Below are 12,524 nucleotides of genomic sequence, written 5' to 3'. Positions count from 1 at the left end.
GATCACGGCTACGTAGGCAGTCCCAGACCCCCCTAACCCTTTGTGGAAAGAGCTGCCTCGGGTTTAAATTCCCCATAGTTTCTACGGATAAAGGGGCTGGTGATGGTGAAATTGTCCAGGTTCCCGGAGGGTCTTCATGTTGTAAGCTAGTCACGGCAGTTTGCTGCAATCCTAGACAGGTAACAGAATAACCCCTTGACGTGACTGACAGCTGGGATCCTAACATAAACAAGACCATTACTGCTGGGGTTCTGCTGGGCTGTAGAGCTCACCGTGTGCCCCCACCTCCTCCTGTGTGCCCAGGTTGGCCTTCTGCCTGGCACAACCCCCCACATGTGACTAACCTTCCACTGCACATAGCCTCCCAGGATTGGCTGCAGTCACAAGGCCCCGCCCCCATCCCACAGCCCATGAAATGGAATTACACAGAAACAACAAGGAGGCAGATTCAGGATCTGGAGAGTGTTGTGGTTATAGCCCAACTACTGCATTTTAATTTGTGTAGAACTTTAATTAAGATCACCTCTCTCAATCTGCGAATCAACAAGCATCATAAGCTCCTAGATTTTTTTCAGATTTCCAGTACAAGATGACAAAGTTTCTGATTTATTTAGTAATTTGACTCAAATTACAGTAAATCATATAATGTTTTACAGAATGTCTTTATATTGCTTTCATTCTAAAGATTTTCTTTATTTATATATTCAAATATTGAATATACTGTACTGTATAGTTCAATGCAGGATGAATTCACAAAGGGAGTTTTTGAATACCTCTCTTTGTCAACTTTAATGTCAAGGTTACACTTTCAGACAGTCTAAAAATACAGCCTTGCTTGTGACCTTTTGAGCAACTCCAGGGCCAGAGTGATGTCACCCCTGATTTTACCCTAGCTGTAACACGCACTCAGGGTGGTGCTGGAGGTACGAGCAGGTTTCGTACACCGTAGAATTGATCCATCTGTCAGTCCAGCAGTGAAGTGAAGAAAAGACACAGGTGAGCTCTCCTCCCCATCCCCTCCCAAACATTCACATCAGCTAGAGAACTCTTTAATTTAGGTTAGTAAAGCACCTTTTAGTGTTGTAGGTCTTGGCACAGAGGTGCTTTCAGGTGACTTAACACCTCCATGCCGGGCTCGAGTCCAGCGATGTCACTGGCTCAGCCCACATGGGCTCAGCTTAGTGTCAGCCTCCCAGGGAAACTTCAGTATGGCCGCTCCTCCCTGTCCCATCTTGTCTGATTGGTGCGATCAATACTGATCAATACGTTCTCCTCAAAAGCCTGACTGAGCTGTAATTCAGGAGTTACAGTTTGCAAATAGAGTAGGGCAGTGAAAGCTCTCAGCTGTAAATGATGCCAGCGATGTTTTCTTTAGACAGGACTGTTTTCAACTTTCCATGGCCACTGGTGAGCCTGGCTGTATTGTGTCTTAGTGTTTGACAGTCACTGTGCCAGATACACTTTTCGTAATGAAGCCCGCAGCCTCGGCCCTTCCTGGGATGGAAAAAATAACATCATCTGAATCATTTGGCACTAGTCAAAACTCAGTTACCACACACCTCAAAATTGTGAATTAAAGCACACAGCCTCAGCAAACCCTTGATGAGCCCTGTTGTGTTCCAGCACATAAGGAGTCATAGGCAGGGGTTCTACAGAGGTCCAGAGTCCTGGGTGAAGTCTGTTGGCCTGCTGTCACCATGTGGAATGCACTTCCCAGCACACCTGGAGGGGTCAGAAGTCAGAGGGCAGAAGGCTTCCTGGTGCTTCCTGGAGAAGAGCAGGTCTTCAGAGGGCTGGCAGAGAAGGTCCAGTCTCTGCATGGGCCAGGATAGACACACAATCAGAGGGTGGGGCATGGGAGGGGTAACAGGAGGGGGTGGGGCCTTACATACCTCCTACTGGCCCTGAAAATGCTCTTAGTCACATGATCCTCTTTTGGCATATTTATTGCTGTGAAACCTACACACTGCTGTACTACACGGGATGTGAGGCAATGTTGTATGAAACAGGATAAGCAAAAAGGTGCTGACAGATTGCTTTGTTAGATCTGTAGTTAGATAGCTCATACCACTGATGACAGAGATTTGATGACAGACACATGGTACCACAGATTTTGGAATAATGGACATGTACTTGATGCCTCCTGTCACAGCTTACCTGTCTCAGTGTCCCTGGGGTCAAAAGCATTTTATAAACCATCCAGAGGGGGACCATGAGAGTGGACGAGAGGGTGAAGTACCAGCCAACCGCATAGCCCCACCAGGGGTACTCATAGGTGTTATTGAACTTCAGAGGTGTGTACTTGACCAGGGAGAAGATGAAGGTACCCTAGGGACAGAGGTGACAAGTGTGAGACAAGAGCTCTGTGCAGAGGGGACAGGTGTGAGACAGGAGCTCTGTACAGAGGGGAGAGGTGTGAGACAGGAGCTCTATGTAGAGAGGACAGGTGTGAGAGGAGCTCTGTGCAGAGAGTACAGGTTTGAGACAGGAGCTATGTGCAGAGGGGACAGGTGTGAGATAGGAGCTCTGTGCAGATGGGACAGGTGTGAGACAGGAGCTCTGTGCAGAGGGGAGAGGGGAGAGAAAGGTGCAGGAGCTCTGTGCAGCTCTACGCTCCACTAGGGACACTCACTGTGCAGATGACCGGGGTGATGTAGAGCCAGCAGTACTTAATCAGAGGCCTGGGCCGATAGCCAATCATGTCCTCAATGTTGTCATAGAGACGGTCAGCACCTGTGGAATTAAGTCCAACAATTACTCTAACAAAGGTTGTAAAGGGTAACCAGAGGAATTGAAAAGACGAGATCAGATAAGAAAGCAGAGGGATCCTGGTAAAGCCGTCATAGGGAGGCAGGCAGAGCGATATGGGTGAAAGATCATTCTTTTAAATTCAGTGTTTGGCCACAAGGGGGAAGAACTGAGCCGGCGATGGAGCCGGCGATGGTTCCGCCAACAGTGAGTTAACCTGGTCAGTGCCTGGCTGCAGGAGCACTGGGCTGGAGAAGAAAAGCAGACAGGAGCTGCAGTGTGACCTCTGCACTCACCGTACACCCAGCCGACACACACAGACTGCAGGATGGCGATAAGTAGGATTGTCATCCCGCTGCAGGCGTAGTAATCGAACAGCTGGAAGACATACATCCCTCCCTGTCGCAGGAGAGAAAACAGGACACGGTCAGTTTCCCCTCCCTCCCTGGCAGGTCCCAGTGGGCTATCTCCTGTGGTCCCTCAGTGCCAGTTACTCAACACAACAAGCTGGGGTGTGCTGCTGGCATTTTCCTTTGTAAACATAAGCCTTTAATTGTTATTTAGCAGTTTTACACTTTAGTTTTTATTCTTCTGGTATTAATCCTATTTTATCAAGTGTACTGTTTAGTTAAACATTCATAGTTTTTTCATTTAAATTATTTTAAAAGATGTTTGGCATTCTTTTTTGTCTGCTCTGCAGTACTCTTATCTGTTTCCTCCTGTTGATTCTGAGAGCTGTTTTTCCCTCGTGTCTGTAGCCTGGTGTACTTTTCCACTGTTTTAGAAACTGGGCAGCTTTGCAGAGTGTTCTCTTCTTCCCAATAATTAAATCAACTGTATTTTCTTAGACACAAACCTGGGTTTGTTTTTAGGAAAGAGCTTGTCTTGTGCCTTTAATGTTTTTTTTAAACTATAACCATGTCTTCTGTTTATTCTGTATCCATGTGCTCCTAGTTCACAAGCTGAGAGCTCAGCCTTGTTCCATCAGCGCTTGCTTTTTTAAAATGATCCAACCTAATTTTAGACTCAGCCTCTAGGTAATAAAGTCAGACACTCCCCTGTTCTCTAAGCCCACAAGATGTAAACAGAGAAACTTGGCTGTGTGCTATCGTTTTAAAGCATGGATATTTATATATCTATAAGAGCTGTGTAATCACCTCACCCACAATTCCAGCCAAACACAGCGGGATGCCTCAATACAAACTATTGCACTTCCCACTCCCTGCAGGCCAAACAGCTCTGCGCCCTTCACAGCTGCCCTCACCTCTGTGACCATGGGCAGCCCGGCGAAGAAGCTGACCACACTGATCCCCAGCAGCAGGACCTTCCGGCGATGCCCTCTGTGGAAGAAGGAGGGGTACAGGTCCGAGATCGCTGTGACCAGGGACTCCAGCCCGACAAACTGAGGGGAGGGAGACACAGAGGTCAGAGAGACTACTGATAGTCACTACGTGTCTGTCTAGCAGGTCTGGGATGACAATGAGGATTGCACAAAACCAGGGTGCTGATGCAGGACAAGGCCAGGCCTGTCTTACACATGTACAGGGACAGGACAGGGAGAGGAACTTGCTGGAGGTGAGGGCGTGGAGCGAAGGGAGAGAGTGGACATAAAACGAATCCCAGATCCTCCACAGGCCACGTCTTGAGCCAAAAGGATCAGAGTCGAGAAGGGACCCAGAAGTCTCTGTCAGGCTGAAGAGTAGGAGAAAGTGTCCCTACCTGGCTGTCCAGCCCCAGGAGGATGATCATGAGGAAGAAGCAGGCGGCCCAGAGCTGGGGTAGAGGCATCATGGCCACCGCACGCGGGTACACAATGAACGCCAGGCCAGGACCTGCACACGTGCACAGAGAGACACACAGCACATCAGGCAAGATCCTCCTAGCAGTAAAGTCCAGTTTAAAGCCTCTGCTCTGTCTCTTTATGAGCACCTTACCTGACTCGGCCACCAGCGAGATGTCCACTCCCTGTTCGTACGCCATGAAGCCCAACACAGAGAAGATGGTAAATCCAGCCACAAAGCTGGTACCACTGTTCAGGAGGCACAGGTAGACGCAGTCCCTGGGACAGGAGAGAGGCTGACTTTAGGTGGAGGTGGGGGGGCTCATCTGGAGACCCACTAATGCTCTTTGGGGGGGATATCTCCTCATTCATTAGAAATCCTTCACAGCTCCTCCTAAATTGCTCACATGTTCTGGACATGAATCAGCCAAGGTGCGTGGGGGTTCACAAACAATTTGTAATGTTTTTTTCCACAAAGTATTTTATGAGAAGATAGAAAAACAGAAACAAAATCTGACTATTAGTGTGTCCTGATAATTAGGATACCAAAGCAGAGATCTTATTTACAGGCCGGCATTCTGAATGTATCTCTCTTTTGCATTCTGGGATTTTATCACCCAGCACTGCCCCATCCAGCCCTCTCTTGGTCCATGAGCACCCTCACTTGTAGCAGTTGTTGTTGTACTTGTTATAGCTGCCCAGAGCCATCAGACAACCCAGACACAGGGCGTAGGAGTAGAAGATCTGAGTCCCTGCGTCCATCCACACCTGCCACAGAAATAAAGACAATGCCATCAGGTCTTTACTTTAGGTTTTACCTTGAGGAAATCAGTGTGAAGGATTTGGAGCATAAAAACAAGAAAAGCAACATTGTCTTCAACTGAAAGATGAAAACATGTTTGCTTAATATAGTTTTTCAGATCACATTTCGGCATTTTCTGCGCAAGGCTACAGTAGAGGCATCAGTCAAGCAGGTATCTAGAAGTTCCATTTCTGGAGAGTCTCGTCTGTTGTACAGACAGGTTCTGGGCACAATGTAACTATCACCACCAGCAGACGATATATGCCTAGTCCCAATACTAACTCTGAACTGGGAATACCCTGAGAATAAAGTCTAACCCAAGACTAATCTTCTGAGATAAGCCTCACCGCTGTTCCTTTCCTCAGCCCAGACTATAAGCATGCGTGCTCTCATGGGCTCAGGACTACCTGTGGGTCGGCGAGCCGGGCTGGGTCAGGGTAGAGGTAGAAGATGATGCCTCCAATGGCTCCAGGCAGGGTGAGTCCTCGGGCCAGCAGCACCACCAGCATCACATAGGGGAAAGTGGCTGTGAAGTACACCACCTGAGGGGGAGAGAGAACTATGTTCTCAACATGACAAAACCTGATTGTTTCTCAGAGAATTTCCCAGAACCCCCCTCCCCCTCGAACAGCAGGTAGTGGCCCCCCAGCCCTCACCTTCCCTGTGGACCGCACACCCTTCCACACACAGAAGTAACAGATGACCCAGGACAGCAGGAGGCACAGCGCCAGCTCCCAGCGCAGGCTGCCCACCTCATCAATCCCACCGGAGATAGTCAGCACCCTCCTCCTGCAGGGAGGGGAGAGGTCAGGACCATCTTTCCAGCTTTATTAAGGGTCTGGAGCTGCTTTGCGCTCTGTCAATACTTACTCCCAGAACTCCTTCACGGGTGAGGTGGCATTGTCCAGGGCCGTCCAGTTAGCTGTCTGGTTCTGCTTATCAAAATCCATGCAGGTGTCTGTTGGTTTCGAGGAAGAAGGAATGAGTCATTGTAACCTTATTTTAGACTCCCTGTCTACTAGTGACTGTATTCCAGATCTCCCAATCCCTCTGGTGATGGCATTCTAGTCCCCTCCAGTGTCTGTGTTCTAGACCTCACTCTCTCACCTCATCTCCCTGGTGATGGTGTTCCAGACCTCCCAATCCCTCTGGTGAAAGTGACCCTCTCCAGTGACTGTGTTCTAGAACTCTCTCTCTCTGGTGATTGTGTTCTATATTCCAGTGCCTGTGTTCTAGAACTCTCTCTCTCTCTCTCTCTCTCTCTCTCTCTCTCTCTCTCTCTCTCTCTCTGGAGATGGTGTTGTAGACTCCATTGATTTCTTTGCCTCTTACTTCCAGATCAGTGGTTCTCAATTTTGAAAAAACAACCCACACCTGTGTTCCAGGTGTTTCTGCAGCTGGCCCAGGGCAGCTCGGCACTGAAGGAGGAGAACAGGTAGAAGAAGGCCCAGGCCAGGATGATGATGTAATAGATGGTGGAATAGAGGACAATCAACTGACCCCCATAGCCCAGTCCTAGACACGGAAAACAGGGGATTTAAAATGCCAGTTTAATGACTGAATAAACACCCTGCAACTTAAGAAATCACCTCATGTGGCTTCTGTTAATTAAAAGTACAATCTCGGCTCAGCGGCACGCAATAATTAATTTCTCCTTAGTGTAAGCTACCATTTTTATACGTCCGCAGTAGCTAATCCATACCACCTCCTAAAAATGAGATATTTTGGCATCTCCTTAGCCCATAAAATATTAGTTTCAATACAGTCATTTGGAAACGTCAGACATGCTACTTCTCAAAGGTTGGCTTGTATTCACATAACACATCAGCAGATGTGTAGGTATTGTATTGTTCTCAGATATTTTTACAGATGACTAATTCATTTAAAACGAGTTTGTTTTAATTGGCTTAAAATATGTAAAATGCTTGCCTTGAAAAGACATCCAGGCAGGACTGCAGCAGGTTATTAAGGGTGTGCTTGATTTTAGAGCAGGGGCGGCAGGTAAATGGGTGAAAGGTGAACAGATCAAGGTTTTCCACTGCCTGACAGGCCAAAGCTGCCGGAGTGGTGTGTCTGGGCTCGGTCACAGTGTGACAAACAAAACTCATTTTTTGTCTTTAACCCTTGAAAAGCCCTGCAAGCTTGTAGCTGTTATCTCCGCTAAACAACATGTAGGAGGAAAGCAAAGCATGACCCAGTACACCAAAAGGTCAGGCATGTGAGCAGAGGACTCCAATCTTCAGCCTTTCACAATGTAGGGCTTTTGGCTTGTTAGTGGGACACCCTGTTCTCCCTTAAACAGTGTGCAGATGAAAGTGGTGAAATACCTACTTACAGAAACTAATACGGGATCCTTCTGTTCACTCTGGTAAAGATAATTGGCTTAAACAGGCCTTTCCTAACACAAATGAATGCATTATCAATGCATCAATCAGATAATGATTAGATTGATTAGGGCTGACCATACCAAAACCCAACCATGGAAGTAATTGAAAGCACCTGCTGTTTGAGCACTCCTGGACTATGCACACAGCCGGTACCAAGTGAATCTGGATGAAAGCCCAGATGCCCACCTTCAAACAGGGGGCAGATCTTCCTCCAGCCAGTGATGCCCCCCTGGCTGGTGTACTGCCCCAGAGACGTCTCCAGCAGGAACAGGGGGATCCCACAGGTAAACAGGAACAGGACATAGGGGATGAGGAAGACACCTGCAGGATGAAAATACAGTGTTACTCCAGTATCACTAAATTGACCTTCCTGTGCTGGAGGAGCTGGGGACCAGGGAAAAGCAGCAACTAGTAGCTTGCGAGTGAATACAGAATAGAAAGTAATGCCATTCTGACCCACAGCCAGGCTCCATGCTATCAGTGCTGCTCACAGTCACACAGTTAAGCACACTGCAAGCTGCCATCTCAGCTATATTAACAGTCTCCTTCTCACCTCCTCCATTTTTGTAGCACAAGTAGGGGAACCTCCACACGTTGCCCAAACCAACAATCTGTCCAGCAACAGCCAGCAGGAACTCCAGCTTGCTTTCCCACTGGCCCCTCTCCTGGATCTCCTGTCCCGTCTGGGGCAGGGCAACATCGCGCCTGACTGATGCAGCAGCGCTCTTCTCCATACTGCTCCGAGGACAGGCAGCGGGAAAAAGACAGGAAAACACTCTCTGATCAAGCATGCGCTCTTCTGTGTGGCTTCCGTCGCAAAACCCTCCCAGTGTTTTCTGTGGCATACCATGGTCATTTCAGAGCTGACTGTGGTAAACAGGAGTAAAATATCGATAAAGCACAGAGAGGAGAGGTGAATCAGCACCCCTCTCTGGACGGACGTTAGCAGAGCTGTCCCGTTGGGTTGGATGCTACCCCAGGAACCGCCCCGTGATTTGGAGACTCTTGGCTGGCCACGTGTTGAAGGCTGAGATTGAGCGGTGATGTATGTGATAGTGGCAGGCATCAACTTCTTTACTGATTTAGTAAGGCACAGAAAAACAGTGACTGACCAGTTGCTTCCATGGAAACTAGAACAGAAAAATCCCAAACAGGAAGAAAATCCACCTGTGGCCCAGCTCACTCCTCCGGGGGGTCCCGCAGAGCACTCCTGTGAGCTTCAATTGCCAGTGAAGCAGACAAGACGTAAAACAAGATATTTCCGCTCCCCTCAAGCTCCCCTCCCTACCCTCTGGCAGATATCTGCCTCCCTGTCACTCAGCCTGATAAGGTTATCTGAGCACTGCGGGGGACCAGGATCAGAGACCCAGCCTGATGTTCAAATACGTCTTTTGTGTTCCCAGCTCCTGTGTGCACTGCAGGGGAAGCTGCACTGCCCAAATCTTTAGCCAGGGTAAGATTGCCTGGCGACCTCAAACAGAAAGAAAGCATTTGGCAGGCATAACTTTTAATTTTCTTGAAGAAGTATACTCACATTTTTTCTACCAGTTCTGGTTTTGTATCTTGGAAATTGGGCTCAGTATCTTTTGATGGGGCTTAGCTGAGTCTATGCAGCAGTCGTTCAAGCTGAGCCCCATCCTTCCACAGGGGAAGGGGGGTCCATATCCAAGTATTTTCTGCTGTTAAAAGATCCTGACTTCTTTTTCAGTCACTGTGCTGAGCCAGGGTTTTAGATGTGCAATTGTGTACTTTAGAGAAAGAAAAGAGCTGTAAATACTACCGCACAAAGTGTTCTTTTAAAAGCATGATACCTACTTTCAGCTTTGCATGTTCAATGTAATCTTCCTCTCAGCCACCTGCTAACCCAACTCATCAAGAACCAGAGGGGTAAACTGGTTAACGGACCCTGCCAGTTTCAGTCAACCCACTTCAAAGTGTGCAGAGCAAGCAAGCATGCCCGTGTTCCTGTGCCAGTCTCAGCCCACTCCACAGCATGCAGAGCAAATGCCAGCCCACTCCACAGCATGCAGAACGAGCAGAAATGCCCTTGTATCTACACAAGCCTCAGGCAGGAAGTTTGAGGAGAAAGACTCTGCAAATCCCCCTTGCTAAAGCACTCTCGTGCCTGTGACCTTTGGCCTACATTCAAGAACCGAAGCGAGTTTTAAAACAATGCTTTCAGTTTGCTATAAGCAGGTCAAGGCACCGGCCACATAGCAGGAAACTGAAGAATAGTCAAGAGCAGCAACAACGAGGAACGAGAAACAATCACAAGAATGGACAAGAACATGAACCTGAGGAGAAACAAGAGCTCAGTGCAAGTACCTGCTGTAGGCTGGAGGTGTCCAGGAGTTTCACTGGCTGGAAGTCTGGCTGTGTTAAAATAGCAGCAGAGAGCTGAGCTGCAACATGTCCCCCGGCTCCTTCTCCTAGCCTCTGGCACAGTGAGTCTGATCATCCATGTGGGAAGTTGTGTGCTAATGTCCCAGTGTGAGTGCATGTGTGTGTCAGTGTGTGAGGCGGAGCCACCGAGAACTCACAGGGCTCCCTCGGCGCTGCAGGCACCAGGGGGAGGGATTAAAGCCTCGATCGCCCCCCTTTCCCTGAGCTGGGGCCAGTAGGAGCTCATTGCAGGGCTGTGCCACCCTGCTGAACTTGGCAGCTGGCATGACCGCCCTCCAGGGCTGTCCCACAGCTGCTGACCATGATTCACTATGAAATTAATAAAGCCAGCGTGTGCCACCAAGCCCGCGCCTAACAGCTCCCAAATTAGACTGGGCTTCTCTGAACAACCCAGAGTGAACTGCTTTCTGGTCACAGCCTGACAGTGGACAGTTCTGGACGACTGCACCTTTGTTTCTGTGCGGGCTTTACTTTCTCTGTGCTCCTCCCTTTTGGACCAGAATCTCATTTTGTGCACTGAGCAGGAGCTGTCAAAGCTTGAAACCCATTATCTGTACTGGATCAACGAAAGCGTTCTGTAACAATGGGACACTTTTGAGTGTTTTAGATTATTACAAAGGACAGTAGTGAATTTATTATTCGCAATGATCTTATATGATCATAGCAATTGTAACTTAACCATCCATCCATTTTCAGCCCCATTTTTCCCAGTCAGAAAATTAACTTACGTTTAAAAGATTAAAAGGTTTTCATGAAAACTGTAACGAGACCAATAATATCGACACTAAATCTGGGCAAGCTGATCTGTGTCACTCCACCTGCTCTATCCACAGAAGTAAATAATCAGCTCCAGCAGGTGAGTCACTGGGGTGTGACTGAAACTCTCCTATAGGGACAGAAGACTGCCACTGCCTGGACTCTCTGTCTCTGAGGCCTCCTCACCACTGCACTGCGCCCTGCCCGCTCCATTGCAGCGATCGGTTACCTTTGTGCAGGTCCTGGTGCAGCACAGCCTTCACACCACAGCGCTTCAGCCTGCTCCTCCTGGATTTCCCCCTGCACACGTCCTGTACCAGAGTCCAGGCGGCTGGCACCGACAAGGCCTTTATAGGGAGGTGGTGACATGAGTCGCTGGCATGACCCTTGGCAGAGCCCGGATCCTCAGTCCCATGGACCCAGTCAGGCCCGGCCCGCTTAACCAATAGGTGCTCTGATGGGTTACTGCTCTAACCGCGGGGAGTTACAGGTTGACTTATAAACCTCCCCATTCTCACCCCGGCCAACTCCAGCCCTCGCTTCCCATAGGCCCGGCTCCTGGCCTCAGGGAGACGCCACTGCAGGCTCCAGCGGTTTCACAGCAACCAGGGGAGGAAGGAAATCCGAAGTGCAGGTAGCCAGACAGGGACACTAGGACCCACGTCTCACGCTCTTGATGTGTTGCGCAATAAGAGCCGGCAGGTCTCCCCTCCATCCTGCTCTGTCGCTTTCCATATTCCTAGCTCACGCCTGTCCAGTGGAAACCTCAGCACCTCCTCTGCTTACCTGCTCATTTCCTTGAGCCCTCTGTGCTCCATCACAAGGAGAGAAGTGCTGTCTGTCAGCAAGCCTGAAGCATGGAGTATAAAAGTGTTGTTGGTTCTTACTGGGTTCTGTCACTGTTCAATGCCTACTGCATCTTACAGACATGAGCAAGCTGCTCTCCAGTCATGAAGAAAAAACAGATCCCCTTACCCTGACAGTAATCAGTGACAGACGACGTTCCAGGAGAGGACTAGCGCAGTTTAATAACATGTTCTCAGCTGGGGGGGATTAAACTTTAGGACTTTGTAGGTGGTTACAGAAGAGCTGTGAAACTGTCCAACATACAGAATGGTGCTTTCTGCCATAATACAAATAGTAAGCAGATCCTGCGGTTCATGAAACATCTACAGACTAATCAGATCGGCTAAAGATTGAAGGTTTGAAGATTTCCTGCTGTGGGAAAACTTGTGACTTCAGATTTCAGAATGTAATTGAAAATGTACAGGTTTTAAAGATCCTCAGAATTATCTAAAATGTAATTATATTGAATACCTGTATTTTCAAGGACAGTTGTCTTGAGTATAACACATTCCCACATCATCTGTACAAACCGACTGTCTGTCTGTTCGAATTTTGTATTATTTTGAATATTTTGTTTTATTTTGATAAAGTATTTTTTATTAAGCAATCATACAACATTGTAGGCTATTATAGATTAAATTGTCAAAAACTTTTGTAGCAATGAGAAGAATAGTGGCCAAAATCTTAAGAACATCATAACATAAGAATGTGTATAAATGAGAAACACTATGATTGATTTCATATTTCAGCAGTTTGTTGAACGGCTCGTGACTAGCTTTATGTAATAACTTGGTCGGGTTCA

The 12,524-nt window shown here is 48.1% G+C and overlaps 1 protein-coding gene across 4 annotated transcripts; it reads right to left on the bottom strand.

Moving 5' to 3' along the window:
- Positions 1 to 447: 447 nt before the first annotated feature.
- On the bottom strand, positions 448 to 11,303 carry LOC148658873 (sodium- and chloride-dependent GABA transporter 2-like). Of its 4 annotated transcripts, XM_088640600.1 has the most exons (16): positions 10,043 to 10,261; positions 9,252 to 9,465; positions 8,271 to 8,452; positions 7,904 to 8,038; positions 6,705 to 6,845; positions 6,201 to 6,288; positions 5,987 to 6,119; positions 5,738 to 5,872; positions 5,193 to 5,296; positions 4,683 to 4,807; positions 4,468 to 4,580; positions 4,013 to 4,150; positions 3,045 to 3,147; positions 2,633 to 2,733; positions 2,158 to 2,328; positions 448 to 1,814 (listed from the first exon to the last, which is right to left on the bottom strand). In XM_088640600.1, the coding sequence occupies exons 3-16, from the start codon at positions 8,449 to 8,451 to the stop codon at positions 1,650 to 1,652; spliced, it is 1,833 nt and encodes a 610-aa protein (XP_088496726.1). In that variant the 5' UTR covers position 8,452; positions 9,252 to 9,465; positions 10,043 to 10,261; the 3' UTR covers positions 448 to 1,649. The 4 variants fall into 4 exon arrangements, with proteins under 4 accessions (XP_088496726.1, XP_088496724.1, XP_088496725.1 ...); XM_088640598.1 differs by lacking the exons at positions 9,252 to 9,465; positions 10,043 to 10,261 and adding an exon at positions 11,106 to 11,303; XM_088640599.1 differs by lacking the exon at positions 9,252 to 9,465 and having other exon boundaries at positions 10,043 to 10,260.
- Between the last annotated feature and the right edge of the window lie 1,221 nt (positions 11,304 to 12,524).

Source organism: Lepisosteus platostomus, chromosome 7, assembly GCF_059453375.1.
Source record: "Lepisosteus platostomus isolate fLepPlt1 chromosome 7, fLepPlt1.hap1, whole genome shotgun sequence".
Taxonomy (NCBI): Eukaryota; Metazoa; Chordata; class Actinopteri; order Semionotiformes; family Lepisosteidae; genus Lepisosteus; species Lepisosteus platostomus.
This window is presented reverse-complemented; position numbering and strand designations above follow the sequence as displayed.